The sequence below is a fragment of the Puma concolor genome, chromosome B4 (genome assembly GCF_028749965.1).
Source record: "Puma concolor isolate L17-30 chromosome B4, mPumCon1.1.hap2, whole genome shotgun sequence".
Classification (NCBI taxonomy): Eukaryota; Metazoa; Chordata; class Mammalia; order Carnivora; family Felidae; genus Puma; species Puma concolor.
The window spans coordinates 121,540,759-121,560,634 of NC_141673.1; the positions used below are offsets into that span (position 1 = coordinate 121,540,759).

A 19,876-nucleotide genomic window follows, 5' to 3' on the forward strand; every position below is an offset into this window, starting at 1 on the left:
AGTGGCTCCAGACTTCTTTCTATGAGCATATCCTATTCAAAAGGTATAAGGACCGGGACAAGATATGAATCATAAGTAGATTTTATTACTTTTAAAAGCAGTTCCAGGAAGACACTAAAAAGATATGTAAAGCGAAAGAACATGCTCAGACGATCTGTATTTATTTTATCCATGTGAGCTCTCTATTGCCTTTGGTTAAGTGTAAGTAAAAATTGACTGCAGTGTAATAGCTTTAGTGTAGGAGAAATGGTTGCAAATTGAAGTGTTCACAAGATTTGTGGTGATCTGAACGATGGTTTTATGTGGAGTCCCTTAGTAGGTGTGAGAGCTATATTTGAAGCTACATTATGGTGCTCATTGGTATTTATTTTTTGGTTTGCAGAATGAGGACATCATAAGAAAATGCTACAATCAGCAGTTGGCTGATGCCATAGCTGTTATCAAAGGAACGTACAAGGTGGGTTTTTAGTGCCGTCACGGACCAGGCCAGCGTCACGTCCTGGGATTGCACAGAGTGGGGCTCACTGTGGGGACTGGCTGTTAAATGACATTAAGAAACCCTTCGTCAATTTTGTTAGTATGATGGTGGCATTATGATTCTGTAGGGAAAAAAAAAAAAAGAAGGAGGAGGAGACACCTGGGTGGCTCAGTCGGTTAAGCGTCTGACTTCAGCTCAGGTCATGATCTCACAGCTTGTGAGTTCAAGCTCTGCATCGGGCTCTCTGCTGACAGCTCAGAGCCTAGAGCCTGCTTCAGATGCTGTGTCTCCTTCTCTCTCTGCTGCGTCCCTGCCTGTACTCTGTCTCTCTCAAAAATAATAAATAAACAAATAAATAAAACATTAAAAAATTTTCTTAAAAAGAAGAAGGAAAGAAACCTTTAATTATTAGAGATGAACTGGAAGTGTTCAGGGATCAATGGCAAGATGTGTAGGATTCTCATAAAAATATGTAAGCACAAAACGGGTAGATAAGTGTGTAACAGACTATTATAATTTTCTCTACTTTGGCATATGCTTCATCATAAAAAAGTAGATATATTTGAAAAACGCGGGCTACTGCTTTGGTCCTCTTTCATAAAACCCTCCTATGGCCTTTTTAAAATTATTATTATTATTTTTAATGTTTATTTATTTTGAGAGAGAGCGAGCTTGTGCAGATGGGGGAGGGGCAGAGAGAGAGGGAGAGAGACAATCTCAAGCAGGCTCCACACTGTCAGCACAGAGCCCAAGTGGGGCTCGAACTCACAAACAGTGAGATCACGACTCTCCGATTTCAAGAGTCCCGTGCTTAACTGACTGAGCCGCCCGGCCCCCACCCCGCCCATAGTGCCTTTTAGAGTTCAAGGTGGAGTCCAAGCTCCCGTGCTTGGTCTATGCCTTCCAGGCCTTGGGTGACCCTGCCCCGTTGGCTCTCCAGGTTCATTCTGCTGTAGCTTTCATACCCTCAACCCTGCCAAGTACGTTCCTGCCTCGGGGCTAATGCCTGGAACCATCTGTCGCTCATGTTCATCTTGTAGCTCAAATGGCGCCTCCTCAGGCTCCCTGTGACCACCACCACCCAGGCGAGATCTTCTATGCAGTCTCTCCCTACTCCATCATCCCATTCTGTGGCCTTCAGAGCAGTTCCCCTGGCGACAACTGTCTTCTTCACGTTTGTTTACTTATGAGAGTTCTGCTTCACCCCGCCAGACTTTATGCTTTGGAAGGGCAGCTGTCTCGGCTTCATACCTAGAGGCATGTAGCAGGTGCTGGACAAACATACGTTGAAAGAATAAATACATGAACAGATAAATGGGGAAGGGCTTTCTGAGCATGAATCTTTCCACAGAGACCATAAAAGAAAATAAAAGTAGGCATAAAATGAAAAACTCTGCACAACAAAAGCAAGAAAAAGCAGTTGGAAGACAAATGAAGACCTGGGAGAGTAGGTGCAAATAACCTATGCAAATAACATATTAACATTCCTAACGTATTGAGGCCTCCTACCAATCATTCAGATAATGCCGAATAGCCCAGTAGAAAACGAAGCAAAATATGTTCAAAAGCTGTTAAAATAAAAATATCCAAATGGCCAACAGACATAAAAAACGCTCAGCCTTATTAAAAATCAAACAAATGCAAATGAAGCAAAAAATACTGCTTTCGTCTATCAGATTGGCAGAAATGTGAAAGATTGAGGGCCACCTGGGTGGCTGAGTCGGTTGAGCATCTAGCTCCTGATTGTGGCTCAGGTCATTATCACATAGTCATGAGATCGAGCCCCATGTCAGGCTCTACGCTGACCGTGAAGCCTGCTTGAGATTCTCTCTCCCCCCCAAAACAAAACAAAACAAAAACTTTAAAAAAATAAAAGATTGATATGATCTGCTGTTGGCAACATGTGGGTGAATGGACAAGCACATATATTGTAGAAGCATATATTGGTACCACCCATTTGGAAGAAATTTAGCAAATTCTAATAAAAATTCAAATGTACATTTATTTTGATCAAGCTATCCCACTTCTAGGGGAATCTATTCCACCAGTTGAAATAGAGACAAATACATATACAATGACTAGCTGCATTATAATTTACTTTTTAATAGAAAATATTGGAATAATACTACTTAATGATACAAATGATAGAAAAATACCCAGCCATTTAAATTAAGGTAAATTCATATGTACTACTATGAAGATATATTTTAATTGAAACAAAAAAAGAGGCAGAACAACACAATATTGTAGCATGTGCAGAATGTCTGGAGAATGAGGGAGAAAAAGAAAACACTTTTTAAATTGAAGTCTCTGTATTTTTATAACAGTCATGCTTCCATTTTTTATAACTTGTACTACTTTGTAGTAAAAAGAAGTATCATTTCAGTTGCAATTCATTTCTTTTTCCCCCTTCCTTTCTCTTCTTTCTTTCTTTCCCTTGACATTGATTTTTGCAACAAATAACAACAAATAAGGCCGTTGTCTTTCCAAATATCCCACGTTCCATATTTGTTAGTTTGCTTCTTAAAGGGATGTGTCACTTGTTCCTCTGTTTTCCATATTTCCTATAGAATTTAGCTCTAAAATCTTGATTAGATTCATGTTCAAGTTTTATGCCTTTTGGCAAGAAGAACTTATAGGCAGGGCTTTTAAAAAGTAAACTTTTAATTGAAGTGTAACTCACCCACATAAAAGTACACAGATTGTGGGGTGCCTGGGTGGCTCAGTTGGTTAAGTGTCCAACAACTTGAAGCCTGCTTTGGGTTCTATGTCTCCCTCTCTCTCTCTCTTTCAAAAAGAAACATTATTTAAAAATTAAAAAAAAAAGAATACAGATTACAAGTGTACAATTCAAATTGTTGTTAAACAAAATGAACATACCCAGATCATCACTGCCTAGATCAAGAATTACGATGTAGGATGTTAAGGTATGCCGACACCACCCCGCCTCTCCAAATGTTACCGTGATCTGACTTCTGTCGCATGGATTTGTTTTGCCTGTGTTTGGATTTTACTCTAAATACAACCATAGGACACTTGCTTCTTTGTGTCTGGCCTCTATCACTGGACCTTCCATTTGTAAGGTTTATCCATATTGTTGCCATAGCAACAGTTTGTTCTTCCTTATTGCTGTACATTGTTCCACTGTATGACTAGAGTTGTATGAATTGTATGAATGTATAGTGGACCCATTCTATTGTGGATGGACATTTGAATTGTTCCCAGTATTTGCCTGTTAAAGGTATGGTGCTGCTATGAACATTTTTGTACGTGCCTCTTAGTTTTTAGATTTTATTTTTTTCAAGTAATCTCTATATGTGGGCTCGAACCCACAACCTCAAAATCAAGAGTCAGAACCTCTATCAACTGAGCCAGCCAAGAGCCCCTCTTGTATGTATCTTTAAATGCACATATGAATGCATTTCTGTTGGGCATATACTGGAGTAGAATTGCTAGATCACGAGAAATATACAGAGAAAAAGGTAGAAATACAGATATATCAGCTATAGAGTCTATATAAAAATGTTATCTATGGGGCGCCTGGGTGGCTCAGTCGGTTGAGCGTCCGACTTCGGCTCAGGTCATGATCTCATGGTTCGTGGGTTCGAGCCCCACGTTGGGCTCTGTGCTGACAGCTCAGAGCCTGGAGCCTTCTTCGGATTCTGTGTCTCCTTCTCTCTTTGCCCCTCCCCCACTTGCGCTCTGTCTCTCTGCATTTTTTTTTTTTTTTTAAGATTTCTAAGGTTGCTGGGAAGAAAAAGGATTACAGGAAGGCAAGCATGGAAACAAGAAGAGGGGAAGGTTGTTTTAGTAATCTCTGTAAGTGATGACGATGGCTTGGAATAGGACAGTAGCAATGGAGATAGACGAAGTGGATGAATTTGGGATATATTTTAGAGGGAGAGCCAACAAGATTCACCAGTGTATTCATTGTGCGAGGGGAGCAACACGGAGAAATCATGGGTAGTTCTTAGCTTTTTGGCTTGAACAGCTGGTTGGATGATGGGTCACGTTACTTTTTTTTTTTATGTTTCTTTATTAATGAAGGCAGAGACATGACCACAAGCTGAATCAAGGTGGAGGAAGTGAGAGAGAGAGGGAGAGAGAGAGAAGAGAAAATTGGAAAATATTGTGCATTAAACAAAATTTTTTTTTGATCTGTTGTTTTAAATCTGTTTTATGTTTTAAATCTGTTGGGTCTTATTTAACTTGCAGGCGATTAACTTCTGACATATAAATATCTAGTTGGCATAACTTTGATATAAACTACCTGACTGTATAAGTATCATTTTTAAGTTACCTTTATTAAGTTTTGAATAGAAACAAAATAATTTTTATAAAATGTAATCACATACGAGATCATGGCACAACAAATACCCATGTAACAACTGCTCTACTTAAGGAAAAAGATGTAACAGTATCTTGGATGCCCTGTGTATATCCTTCCTCAGCCCCCCCCTACTGCTTTCCATGCCCAGAGGTAAACATAATCATAAATTTTGTGCTTAATAATCCCCCCATTTTTATTGTTTGCACGTCAATGTATATTTCCAAATGAATTATTAAGACCTACATTTTGAACTCTCTATATGTAATTTTATATTATATATACTATTGTATGTATATATTTTTATACTTTTGTTCTGAAATTATGTCCCTGAGATTTACACTTCTTGCTATGTATAGCTATCATCCATTGACTGTCACTGCTATATAATATTCTATAACATAATGCCACAATATTCTTATCTGTCATGGTAATACTTTTTTTTTGCTGTAATTACAGTTTTGTTTTTAAAAAAATCTTATACTATATCTGGTGCAAATGTGCAAGAAGTATAAAGTATATTCCTCAGAGTGGAATTCTTAGGTAGAATGTATGTGTATTTTCCTACTTACTAGAAAATGCCAAACAGTCTTCTAAATTGATTGCAATTGGGGCACCTGGGCGGCTCAGTTGGTTAAGCATCCAGCCCTTGGTTTCAGCTCAGATCATGATCTCCGGGTTCGTGGGTTCGAGCTCCGCGTCGGGCTCTGTGCTGACAGCTCGGAGCCTGGAACCTGCTTCAGATTCTGTGTCTCCTTCTCTCTCTTCCCCTCCCCTGCTTGCACTCTGTCTCTCTCTCTCTCTCAAAAATAAACATTAAAAAAATTAAAAGACTAAAAAATGTAAAAAATAAACTGATTGTAATAAAAGACATTCCCTTCAGCAGTTTATAAAAATACTTCTACTTCTTCACTGAGACTTCATAATTTTTCACATCATTCAGTTTTCTTGTTCTCTGAGATGCCTGTTTAAATTAATTTTGTATTGGTATTTGTTTTCTCATTGATTAATAGGAGTGTTCTGTTAAATTAAAAAAGCAGGGGCACCTGAGTGGCTCAGTCGGTTAAGCGTCTGACTTTGGCTCAGGTCATGATCTCCTGGTCTGTGAGTCCAAGCCCGGCATCGGGCTCTGTGCTGACAGCTGGGAGCCTGGAGCCTGTTTCCGATTCTGTGTCTCCCTCTCTCTCTGACCCTCCCCTGCTCACGCTCTGTTTCTCTCTCTCAATAATAAATAAATAAATGTTAAGAAAATTAAAAAAAAATCAAACTACCAGTTATTTTACGGGCAAAAGATTGGTTTATTTCGGGGGGGGGGCAGGGGGGAGGGAGGAGGCACGGGAAGCTAGGGAGGGAGAGCTGGAGAGGAAGCATTCCTGCCTTCTGCCAGGATAGTGAAATAGTACCTGTTTACAAAGTCCCGCCTTTTCCCGTTTGATTTGCAATTGATGGGCACCACCAGTGAGACTGAGGCATGAAAGCCACACCCCCTTCCCCCACCCCCAACCTCCCGTCTCCGTTCTAGTGAGATTTCCCTTTATTAATTTTCACAGTTTTTAAAAACATATTATGAACTCATTTTTATTTGTTGTATGTTATAAATATCTTCCCACTTCTTTGTCTTTCCAGCCTTTTTATGGTGTTTTTTGATGCCCCCCCCCCACCGCCGCAAACTTTTTGAATGTAGTCAAACTTTCTCCTTTCCTCATTGTTTCCACATTCTATGTTTTGTTTTTAAAATGCTGCTACATCTTAAAGTCTTTTAAAATTTTTATATTTTTGCCTTTTACATTCAGGTGTTTAATCTGCTAGAATTGATTTTTAGTATTGGTTTGAAAAGCAGGGATTCATTTTTCCCCATAAGTGATGAGCTTTTGGGGTGATGGAGGTTCGGAGCTGATGGCCAAGAAAGAATTCTTGGAGACATCTTTGGTGCAAAAAGTGATTTTATTAAAGCATGGGGACAGGACCGGTGGAACAAAAAGCACTGCCCTGGGACTACGGGGAAAGACTGATTGTATACTCAGGAGCTGGGGGAGGTAAAGTCAAGGGGAAGTTTCCAAAGGAATTTTCATATGCTAAAGAAGACTCAAGGGATACTGGAAGCCTAGCAATTGTCAAGCTAAGATTGTTTTTCCATCTAGCAAAGCATTAACATTAAGACAGTTCCTGGAGAAATGTTCTACTCTGCCAGCCTCAAGTATTTGTCAATGGGCTGCAGGTAATAAGGAAACTTAATTTTATCTAGCCATTTCCTTCTTGCCTTTGTTCCCATATCACTGTGGAGGGTGATGTTGGGGTTCCAGGACACTGAGTCCATAGGTTTCCGGAGAATTAAGCTATTGATAAAATTGCCTTTTTCTTGTAATTTACTAAAATATTTTAAACTGATGGAGACTCCTGTTCTGCATGGCTGTGATCTTTATCAGTTCATCATTTGTTTTCTTTCCTTTTCTTTGTTCTTGGGCAGCCAGGCATGCCTGAGGAATATCACACATATTTCACCTAGGTGGGGGGGGGCAGGGGGCAGGGGTAGGGGGGTTGGTAGTTGCGGGCGTTAGCTTGCCTTTGGCTCCGTCATCAGTACCACTACAATTTACATGTAATTTTAGGTATTTGGTAAGATAAGTTATCTCATTTTCTTTTCTTCTACAGAAATGGACTGAATGTTCTTGGCTCTGTGTCCCTCCGTATACATTAAATAATGTGTTTCGTGACATATTGTACAAATAAACTCATTGAAAATTGTATTGGGTTTGCATGAAAACTATAGACCATGGGGGGGGGGATGCGTATTTTCCTATAGTTAGATTTTTTTTTTCCCTCCTGACACCAAATTTGCAGACTTTTCCAAACCCTGACACCAACAGGATGTCATAGAGGAGGAAAAACTTTTTCTTTTTTTTTATCGAGTGAGATGGCAAAAATCAAACCGATAAAAGACAGATTAGGGGCACCTGGGTGGTTCAGTCACTTAAGCGTCTGACTTGATTTCGGCTCAGGTCATGATCTCAATGGTTTGTGAGTTCGAGGCGGATCTGGCTCTGAGCTGACTATATGGAGCCTGCTTGGGATTGTCTCTCTCTGCCCCTCCCCAGCTCTCACACGCGATCTCTCTCTCTCAAAAATAAATAAATGAACTCAAAAAAAAAAAAAGAAAGAAAGAAAGAAAAAAGACAGTGGCGCCTGGGTGGCTCAATTGGTTAAAAGTCCAACTTGGCTCAGGTCATGATCTCACAGTCTGTGGGTTTGAGCCCCACGTTGGGCCGACAGCTCAGAGCTCGGAGCTTGCTTCGGATTCTTTGTCTCCTCCTCTCTCTGCCCTTCCCTAGCTCACGCTCTGTCTCTCTTTCAAAAACAAATAAGCATTAAAAAAAAAAAAGATTAACAGGAGAGAAAAACAGATTTAATTAAATGCTATGTGATACGGAGATGTTGGGGTTCGACGCGAACAGTCAAGAGAGAATTCTTGAGATATCTTCAGTGGTTTTATTAAAGCCCAGAGACAGGACCCATGGACAGAAAGAGCCGCACTGGAGTTGTGAGGGGTGGATGATTATATACTTTCAAGTTGGGAAAGGGTTAGGGATAGTGTAACTCTCTAAGGAATTCTGGAAGCAAGGTCTCCAGGACCTTGAGGGGCTGGCTGTTGTTAGGAAAAGGTCATTTATTACTGTCTAATAAAACCTTAGTCATGAGACCCTTCAGGTATATATCAATGGCACATATACCTAGAGGATGATTGCTGACATATATCTTGGGAGGGTAGAGATAAAGGAAGTTTCCAAAGGAATTTCTACATGTTAAAGGAGACTTCCAGGATTCTGGAAGTCGGGATAATGTTAAGCTAAGATTGCCTTTTGCCCTGAGCAAAGTATTAACATTGAGGTAGTTGAGTTCCTAGAGGAAGGTCACTCTGCCGGGTCTCAAGGACATGTCGAAGGGCTGTAAGTTGTAAGGAAATTTAATTTTTTTTTTCCTTTGCCTTTGTTCCCCACATCACTATGCATGCAAATTCACAAAGAAATGTGGCTTAAGGAGGCCGCCAGAATTTGGGGGCTTATAAACCCTCCCAGAAGGCAGTAAAGTCTGGAGAGGCTAAACAAAAGAAAAGGGATTTGGGGCTTTTGAGGGAGGAGAGTGGTAAGTTATGGGCAGGTGACTAGGGAGAGTTTGATAAGCAAGGATCGTTTACTAAGATTGTTATACAGATTCAAGTCAACGTCTCCTCCATTCCTCAGAGCTGCTCGTGTAAGGGTCCGCTTCCTGGTCCGGAAGTGGGAGACACCTTTACAAATGGAAATTTCCTTTGTAAATGTCAATTTCCTTCACAAAAGGAGTTTTATGCTGTTTTTAGGACTTTCCCTGCACCTGCTGTTCCTCAGTTGCCTTCAACTCAGAATAATCATGTCAAATTGACATATTCTGGGGACCTTCATCGTCCAAGAATTTGATTCAGTTCTGACACCAACTATCCATAGCTAGTGCAGACCCCACAGGTAAAGGGTTCCATCCCACAATACTGTTCCTTTTCAGATGCCAGTTGCAAGTCCCAGTACTTCTGACCCGCTGGCTATAAAGTGGGTATTCCCTCTCCTGCCCTATCCTGCTAAGGTTTGGTAATTTCATAGGACTCCCAGAGCTCAGGAAAGCACCTTACTTCTAGTCACCAGTTTATTATAAAGGACACAACCCAAAAAGCCAAGTGGAAAAGATGTGTAAGGGAGCAAAAATAACTTTTCTTCTTCCCTTCTAAGTTCTTAACTGAGCCCTCGACCCCTCCCCCCCCATAAGTGACAGATTAACAGAAGAAAAACAAACAGAATTTAGTAACATGGCGGGGGTGGGGGGGGGGGGCAGGAAAACTGAGTAACTCCACAAACTGGCCCAAGCCACCACCTTAAACACTATCTCTGGGTAGGGGGGGAGCCAGTTCTGAGAAGTTATCAGGCAAAGCACAGTAGACAAGTCTCTGACTGTTATGCAGATTTCCATCCTCGTCTCGTCCATCGATAAGCATTTCTAGGGTTTTAATCATCCTCTTTCTGGCCCAGAGGGAAGACACCTTTACAAATGAAGGTTTTCCTTATACATGTCTCTTTCATATCTTCTACGTCTAGTCCCTTGTCCATGTCCTGACAAAAGAGTAACTCCTCAGTTTGCAAAACTGCTGTTTTTGAAAGGAAATCAGCCTAAAATAATCCTTATACCAAAGAGGCATATTTTGGGGGGGCAAATTCGGCTCGCCTTCAGATGCACAGCACGAAGCTTCCGTGACCTCTCCACAGGCATCACCTTCCCAGCTTCTAGTTGTGTTCGCCAACCTACAAGCTCTTTGAGTGCGCTCATTTGGGTTTCTAATAGAGATCTCATCGGGTAGGCACGATTGAATGAATCATTAGCTACTTACTCAGTCTCCAGCCACTGTCCCCTCCCAGAGGTGGGAAGATAGAGCCCAAAGTCGGAAGCTTCTAATCAAGGCTTGATCTTTCTGGCAACCAGCCTTCATCCTGAAGCTATTTAGGGGCCTCCCAAGAGTGGCCTCATTAGAACAACACGCTTCTGGGGCGCCCGGGTGGCTCCGTCGGTTAAGCATCTGACTCTTGGTTTCGGCTCAGATCACGATCTCACGGTTCACGAGTTTGAGCCCCGCGTCTGGCTCTGTGCTGACAGTGTGGAGCCTGTTTGAGATTGTCTGTCTCTATCCCTCTCTCTCTGCCCCTCGCTGGCTCTCACATGCTTGCTCTCTCTCTCTCAAAATAAATAAATTTAAAAACAACAACAACAACAGATGTTCATGTCTCTCTTACCAGAAGTTTTAGGAGCTTTAGGTGCCGGGAACCAGGGACAAGGACCAAATATCTTCCTGTGATGCCTTGCCTATATTGAGTCAATCAGTACTGTGCATAATACAGTACAGTATTATTGACTTAGCTTTTACAGTACAGTATTGACTTAGCTTTTTTTCATATTTTAAAATACAATTTTACAATTATATTCAAAAGGACGTCTGGCAGTTTTGATGAGAGATGGAAGCAGAACGTTTTTCACCTTTAGCCGAGAAGGCTGACCTATGGCCCGCGTATTTTTGATAAGGATCAAATATGTGCTGGTCGCTGCATTCTCAGATGGTCTTATGACTGCCTCTAAATCTCACTGATAGTTAATAGCCACTGAAGGAGAAGCACCAGAGAAATCTTGCAAAAAGTGGTTTTACAAGTAGAAATTCGTGGAAGACATTCGTGATCTCATATTCCTTGCACACCCCCTTCCCCTTGAGCACCAAGCATACGATCACCAGCTTCATACAGCAGAAGTGCAGCCCTTTCTGCCCACGGGTCCCGTCACGGTGCTACTTAAACTTTGCCGCACCACACAATGTCCCAAGAATTCTTTCTCGACCATCAGTGCTCCATGACCCCACAACACTTTTACTGCATTTATTCCAAAATACTTTTCTTGAAGATACAGCAAAGTACCTTTTCAAAACTACATTTTCTGACTGTTTATTACTGGGGTAGAGAAATGCAATTGATTAGCATGCATTGATTTTGTAATGACCATCATTAAATTCTTAGACTTTTGGAGGCGTCTGGGTGACTCAGTCCGTTAAGCGTCCAACTTCGGCTCAGGTCATGATCTCAGTTCATGCATTTGAGCCCTGCATCGGCTCTCTGATGTCAGCACAGAGCCTGCTTCAGATCCTCTGTCTCCCTCTCTCTCTCTACCGCTGTCTCTCTTTCTGTCTCAAAAATAAACATTAAAAAGATTCTCGAACTTATTTTAATAATTCGTCCATAGCGTTTTCAGGACTTTGTATATAAACAGTTACATTAATTGAGAGGAATTACATATTTGTTACTATATTTTTCATCCTTACACCATTTCTTCATTCATTCATTTATCTTTCTTTACTTCACTGGTGGTGCAGCCACTATAATGTTAATAAAAGTTATTAAAAGCAAGCATCCTTATTTTATATCTAATCTTATAGAGAATGAATCTAATGTTTCAACATCACACATAATACTTTCTACATTACCAGGCTATTTTAAAGAGACTATTAAATGGGGCGCCTGGGTGGCGCAGTCGGTTGAGCGTCCGACTTCAGCCAGGTCACGATCTCGCGGTCCGTGAGTTCGAGCCCCGCGTCGGGCTCTGGGCTGATGGCTCAGAGCCTGGAGCCTGTTTCCGATTCTGTGTCTCCCTCTCTCTCTGCCCCTCCCCCGTTCACGCTCTGTCTCTCTCTGTCCCAAAAATAAATAAACGTTGAAAAAAAAAAATTAAAAAAAAAAAAAAAAAGAGACTATTAAAAAATCATGGATACATTTCAGTTTTATAAAGTGTGGGTTTTATGAGTCTACTGTGAGGCCATATGATTTTTCCCTCAAACTATTAATGTGGTGAAATTAATTAATTACTTTTTTTTAAGTGTTACATCAACCTTACTTTATTTGTCTAAGTCCAACTTGGCCATGATACGGCTTTTGGAAAACATGGTTGTTGATCTTAGTGTATTAATATTTTGCTTAGGGTATTTTAAATCTACATTCATCAGGTCCTGGACAGATTGATTGATTAATTGACATCTTTTGGATTCCTCAATTTCCTTAGTGATTATAAGACTATCTGGTTTCCTATTCCTTTTGATTCAGATATAATGAGATATTTGTCTAGGGTCTTGTCTATTTGATTGAAACTTAAAAATATGTTGGAATAAAGGCTTAATAATATATATTGTTCTCATGTAAAAATTTTAATACTGTATTTTTAAGCCCACTTTTTTTTGTATTACTGTTTTAGCCATTTCATCGAGTTTTTAAATATTATTTATAATGTTTTTTATGAGTACGAATTCTATTTGACACTCTGTGCTTGATTATTGGTTATTTTTTTATGACCCTTGCTCTTTGCCGATAATTTTAGCCCAGTTATCTTTCTAAACGTATTGGAATATACTTGATTTATATTCTGTGTTTCACCGTTTCCATCATGGAGGGTCTGATAAGTGCTGGCTGTCACACGTGGTGCGTCATTTACTTTTGGGTTTTATGATTTTTAAAAAAAATTGTTAATGTTTATTTATTTTTGATAGAACACAAGGGGGAGAGGAGAAGCGAGAGAGGGAGACACAGAATCCGAAGCAGGCTCCTGGCTCTGAGCTGTCAGTACAGAGCCTGACGCAGGGTTCGAACCCACAGACCATGAGATCACGACCTGAGCTGAAGTCGGTCACCCAGGAGACTAAGCCACCCAGGCACCCCTGGATTTTATGATTTTTGACTCTGAACTTACATTTCTGTGGGAATTCCTTGAAGCCTAGGACAGAAGTAGTTTCTGTAGAGAAGATTCGTGTTTGCTTTTGTGAGATTCCTGGGTCTGTGACCACTTTAATCTGACTTTAACTTGAGACATTTTAGACCACCCAGGTGTATGAATTTATATAGGTCATCTTTCATCTTGTGCTTACAAAACTCAGAAGATTTTTTTTCCCCCATTCTCTGCACTTCGTGCCAATTTTCCAGACAGGAGGCAATTTCACTTGTAGTTGACTGGGAGCGGGTACAGAGTTCAAGGTGGTTCTGGTTTGTTCTCACACTGAAGGAGAGTGGCCTTGGGTGTCTCTACCTTGAAGAGATGGTCTCCTATTATTTAGAATGACCACTTTGAGGAGGACCTACGCGATGTCTCTTCTCTGTGTCCTGCAAAGAGGTGTAAGCCAAAGTTCATGTTCACCTGGTTTAGCAAGTCCCTAGAGTGAAAGCCAGCTTCAGTGTTCGGCATACTTCTGTGGAATTTTGCATTCACTTCATTTTGGCCTAAAGTATTCCTTACTTTGTCAGCTTCTAGATGCATTTCGCGTATCTTCTCCAGAATTTTTGTTGTTTACAGTAGGAGAGTAAGTCAGAACCTTATGGTTTTTTTTGAATGTGCTTTCCTAATCTTTTGTGTCTTTAGCAATTTCTGGGACACTGATATACTTCTAGCACATCAAATGCTCAAAAAATATGGCCAAATGGGGTGCTTGGCTGGCTCCATTGGAAGAGCATGTGACTCTTGATCTTGGGGTTGTGAGTTTGAGCCCCACATTGGGTGTAGAGATTAATATAAAATAAAGAAAGAAACAAAGTTAAAAAAATATGACAGAATAAGTGACTATCACTATATATACGTCTTGTACTTCTAAAAGTAGAAAGCCTTGAAATTATCAAATGTTGTATATTCATGAACACATGCTGATTAAATATACTTAGGCAACAATATTAATTGTAGTTAGTTGGCTTATCGAATTAGAGAATTATTGTAATGACATCAAAGTGATTATTTGAGTCTTCCCTTTGGCTTGTTGTCATTACTTTGATCCATGACCTCAGACAGTCTTCCTAATCCTGGCCACCCAGTTTGTTAAGGCTCAGTCATAAGAAAAAAACAGAAGAATATTGGGGAAAAAAAAATCAAAGTAAACACTTTGGTTGAGGTAACTTTACTTAAGTATAAATGACTCTACTGCCCTCTGGAGACCAGTTAAGGATACACAGGTACATTCCCTTTTCAGCTATGGAGAAAGTTTTTAAATCTACTTAACTTTTTTTTTTTTTAATGTTTATTTATTTTTTGAGAGGGAGAGAGAGAGCACGAGCATGAGTGGGGGAGGGGCAGAGAGAAAGAGGGAGACACAGAATTCTAAGCAGGCTCCAGGCTCTGAGCTGTCAGCACAGAGCCCGATGCAGGGCTCGAACTCACAAACCATGAGATCATGACCTGAGCAGAAGTCGGTCACTTAACAGACTGAGCCACCCAGGTGCCCCTCTACTTAACTTTTGAAACAATCTCTTGTGTGATATAATAGTACCTCATTTGTGGATGAAATAAAATATTTTTCTAAAACTTAGACCTTATTTACTTATTTTTGGTTTTGGAAATGTATGAGCTCAGATTCAGATAAAAAAACAAACTAGGTATTTCAAACACATAGGAATTTAATGCAGGGATTTTTTTTTTATTTTTTATTTTTTTAATGTTTATTTATTTTTGAGACAGAGAGAGACAGAGCATGAGTAGGGGAGGGGCAGAGAGAGAGAGGGAGACACAGAATCTGAAACAGGCTCCAGGCTCTGAGCTGTCAGCACAGAGCCCGATGCGGGGCTCGAACTCATGAACTGTGAGATCATGACCTGAGGCGAAGTCGGACGCTTAACCAACTGAGCCACCCAGGCGCCCCAATGCAGGGATTTTTAATGAGGGATGTAGGAGCTTATAAAACCCTTGCAAAAGTGAAGGAGACTGTCACTAGCTTTTGAATTAACAAGGAGTTTTTCCATTTCTTTTTTATTCTTCCAGGTAAACTTTAAAATAATTTTGTTTACTGCCACTCCAAAATGGCCTCTGTTGGCATTTTTATTAAAATCGAACTGGTTGGAAATTATTCATGAATTTTGAAAGAAATTTTATCATAATATCCAGTCTTCCTATTCAAGCATATCTCTTGATTCACTTATGTCTTACTTTATGTATCTTAATAAAGTTTTATAGTTTTATTTATGCAGGTTGTATCTCTTTCTCTTACAACTAAGTTATTCCTAAGTATTATATTTTGTATCTTTAGAATATGGAATCTTCTTTGTTGTGTTTTAAGAGTATTTTGGTATACATGGAATTTGTTGATTTTGTTTTTTAAGTTTTTTAGTTTTTTAAGTACTCTCTATACCCAATGTAGGGCTCGAACTCATGACCCCGAAATCAAGAGTCGCCACTCTTTTGACTGAGCCAGCCAGTCACCCCAATCAGCTTTACTAAGGTGTAATTTACATAGCATGAAATTGACTCGTTGAAAACATACAGTTTGATGATCTATAGTATATATACAGAGTTATGCAACCATCACCATAATCTAATTTTAAAACAGTTTGATCATGTCCAAAAAAAAATTGTACCTATTAGCAGTCACTCCCTATTACTCCCCCTTTCTTCCTCCCCACTCCAAACCTCTGGCAACTGCAAACCTATTTTCTGTCCCTACGGACTGACCCATTCTGAACATTCCATATAAACGGGAGTACAATACATGCTGATTTGTGATTGCTTTCTTTCAGTTCGCCGATATGTTTTGAGGTGAAACAATTGAATTTATAAATTCTGTATCCAACCACTTTCTTGATAGATTTCCAAATGTGGAATTATCAGATCTCTCTCTCTCTCTTTTTTTTTTTTTATTGACGTATACTCAGCATATAAAGTTATATCGATTTCAGGTGTGCAACGTGATTCAATATATGTGTGTATGGTGAAGTGATCACCCCAATAAGTCAAGTTCAACATCCATCACCACTCATAGTTACAAATTTTTTTCTTGTGACAAGAACTCTTAAGATTTATTCTCTTAGCCACTTTCAAATATACAATAGAGCATTGTTAACTATAGTCACCATGCCATGCAGTACACCCTCATGACTTACTTATTTTATAACTGGAAGTTTCTTTGTACCTTTTGACCCCCCTTCACTCATTACACCCGCTTCCTACACCTTGCCTCTGGCAACCACCAATCTGTTCTCTGTATCTATGAGTTCAGTTTTCTTTTCCTGTCTTTCTTTTTTTAAGATTCCACATGTAAGTGAGCCCATATGGTATTTGTCTTTCTCTGGCTTATTTCACTTACCATAATGCCCTCAAAGTCCATCCATGTTGTTGTAAATGGAAAGATTTTATTCTTTTTCATGTCTGAATAGTATTTTAGTAAATAAATAAAAAAATAAAAACATATATGTTATATATAATCACATTTTCTTTTTTAATTTTTTTTAATGTTTATTTCTGAGAGAGAGAACGCGAGCATGAGTGGGGGAGGGGCAGGGAGGGAGGGGGACAGAGGATCCGAAGCAGGCTCTGTGCTGAGAGCAGCAAGCCCAATACGGGGCTTGAACCCACAAGCCGTGAGATCATGACCTGAGCAAAAATAAGAGTCAGATGCCTAACCAACTGAGCCACCCAGGCACCCCTCACACTTTCTTTATCCATTCATACATCAGTGGACACTTACGTTGTTTTCATGTCTTGGCTATTGGGGCTAATGCTGCGGGGGGACACAGAAGTGTAGGTATCTTTTTGAATTTGTGATTTTGTTTCTTTCAGATAAATACCCAGAAGTGGAATTGCTGGATTGTAGGGTAGTTCTATTTTTAGTTTTTTTGAGGAACCTCCATACTGTTTTCTAGAGCGGCTGCACCAGTCTGCGTTCCCCCCAGCAGTGCGCGAGGGTTCTCTTTCCTCCACTTCCTCTCCAACACTTGTTATCTCTTGTCTTTTTGATATCAGCCATTCTAACGGATGTGAGGTGATATTTCATTTTGATTTTGATTTACGTTTCCCTGATGATTAGTGATCTTTCACATACCTGTTGGCCATTTGTATCTCTTCTTTGAAAATATGTCTTCTGTCCATTTTTTAATTGGATGTTTTTTTTTGTTTTGTTTTTTTGTTTTTTTGTGGTTTTTTTTGCTATTGAGTTACATGGATACTTTGTGTATTTTGGCTGTTAACCCCTTATCATATATGTGACTTGAAAATATTTTCTCCCATTCAGTCGGCTGCCTTTCCATTTTGTGGATGGCTTCCTTTGCTATTCAAAAGCTTTTTAGTTTCATATAGTCCCACTTGTTTAATTTTGCCTTTGCTTTTGGTGTTAAATCCAAAAAATCATCCCCAAGACCAATGTCGAGGAGCTTACTGCCTATGTTTTCCTCTAACAGTTTTATGATTTCAGGTCTTAGTCTCAAGTTTTATCAGATATTTTAACAGTTCTTGGTTGATTCATTTGTATTTTCTACATACAAACACCTAACTGAAAATGATAATATTCATGTCTCAATTTCTCAATGATATATCTATCTCTCTTTTACACTAGATGGACATTGTGGAATATTAAGTTATAATCAAGATAGTGATCATCCTTTGTTATTACCGAATTTGATAGGAATCCATCAGTAACTCATTGTTAAGTATAACAATGGATTTTTGTTTGGCATAATTTACTGACTCCATCCCTAGATGGAGCAGCTGGATGGAAAACGAATGAGAGATGTGTTGGTGGTAGAAATGTAATTAGCCTACGGTCTTAGTGCATAGGGCAAGCAAAGAAATATAGAATATATGTTTGTGGGAGAAAGCTAAAATTGCACCAGAAAAGGAGGTCAATAAAGGGCTAATGAAGCCAGAGAGACTGGCTATTGGATGTGAGGTGTATATAAGTCAAATGGGGATCAGGACATCAGAGAAGGTTAACATAAGCAAAATGAGGCTAGAAAGGGTGACACAGGTGAACTAACTCCTGAGGCTGGGTTCCTATATGGCCCTAGAATATATTGCCTGAATTAATCAGGTCCCTTTACAGAGGCCCATGTGGGATAGATCCTTTTCCTCATCCCCGAGGAGGGAGGGATTGGTTGTTTCTCTGCCTTGTCAAGTGGAAGAGTTGAGTGCATACCGTAAAGGGAGAAATGGGTTGGGGACACAGCCTTTTGGCACAAATGCATCAAGAAAGCCAATCATCAGCCTCACGCTCCATGGGATGAATGTAGCTCCTGGCAAAGAGGAGAGTCCTGTGACTTTTGTGAGGCCGAAGAGTCTGAATCAACCTAGGAAATGCTTCTTTGCAGAGAAGCATCAAGGTGAAGTTCAAATGAAGGCTGACAGCCTGGTGGAGGAGATTCTCAGGTCAGACTCTTTGGCCCCGAAGAGCATTTCGTTTTGCTTTCCAGTTTGGAATATGCTCACTTCCTGTGCCTTACTGTTTGATTTTGGATGCTTTTTGAGACGATGGTCTCTCAGGTCTTTTAAAGAGAATTTTAGAAACTATGAAGCTCTAGTCTTTTCTCCATCTACACTGGATGTTGAGGATTTTCTTATACAAAGAGTAATTTGTGACTAGACCAGAACTGTGCATAGCAGGCCCTGTGAAGGTGCACAGAAGGAGTGCTGGTGTTTTCTCGCAGGACTCTTCATGTAGGAGAGACTCTGGGTGACATGGAATTGTATTAGGCACAGTCACACCCCCAACGTGCTTAAAATATAACCATGAGAATTTCATTTCCTCGGGTGCCTGGGTGGCTCAGTCGGTTAAGCCACCAACTCTCGGTTTCAGCTCAGGTCACGATCTCGCGGTTCATGAGTTCAAGCCCTGCATCGGGCTCTGTGCTGGCAGTGTGGAGCCTGCTTGGGATTCACTCTCCTCCCTCTCTCTCTCTCCCTCTGTCTCTACCCCTCCCCAGGGCATGCTCTTTCTCCCTCTAAATAAATAAATAAACCTTAAAAACAAAGAGAATTTCATTTCCTCAAATCAAAGCACCACCCTCTCCTTTACCAACAGAGGGCTGAGGAATGAAGTCATGACCCTCCTAGTGGGTGTTCTTTTCTCTGTAAGAAAAATCTGGAGTAGACAACGGACGCTTGAGGGGAGTTTGGGGAAGAGAAAGGGGTATGGAGAGATGTTTTAGTTGAGAAAAGGATATGGGGGTGTAGAGAGAGCCCTGGATAAGCTTTGTCTCCACCCACCGTCTTGCTTACACCTGCTCTACTGGGCCTAACATGGCCTGGGGCTGCAATTACTCTTTTTGTCTTTGGTGGCCTTAGTCACTAAAGGGGAACAGAAGTCATAATGCTTGGGGAGACTTCCTCATGTTCTCCAGGCTGATATCTCCAGTAATCACATATCAAATTATTTACTATGGCCCAGGCACTGTGCAAAGTGCTTCACAGGCAGCATTGTTATTTATTATATTTCTTTTTTTTTTTTTCAATGTTTATTTATTTTTGAGAGAGAGAGAGAGAGACAGAAACAGAGCACGAGAGGGGAAGGGACAGAGAGAGAGGGAGACACAGAATCCGAAGCAGGCTCCAGGCTCTGAGCCTGTCAGCCCAGAGCCCTCGGGGCTGGAAGCCACAAACCATGAGATCATGACCTGAGCTGAAGTCTGACGCTTAACTGACTGAGCCACCCGGGCACCCCATTATTTATTGTATTTCTACAGAAAGACGAAAGAGACTAGAGTTAAATTCCGATGGATTAGAGAAAATGA

At 40.3% G+C, this 19,876-nt stretch overlaps 1 protein-coding gene across 3 annotated transcripts in view; it reads left to right on the forward strand.

Moving 5' to 3' along the window:
- CB4H10orf67 (chromosome B4 C10orf67 homolog) overlaps positions 1–19,876 on the forward strand; it is a 165,692-nt gene that overhangs the window by 25,744 nt on the left and 120,072 nt on the right. For all 3 annotated transcript variants that reach the window (XR_015253987.1, XM_086714749.1, XM_025930708.2), the window contains exon 4: positions 383–457. Coding sequence is in view for 2 of the 3 variants with exons in the window: in XM_086714749.1 (XP_086570875.1) it covers positions 383–457 (75 nt within the window). In the remaining variant the exon portion in view is untranslated. The remainder of the gene's footprint in view (positions 1–382; positions 458–19,876) is intronic.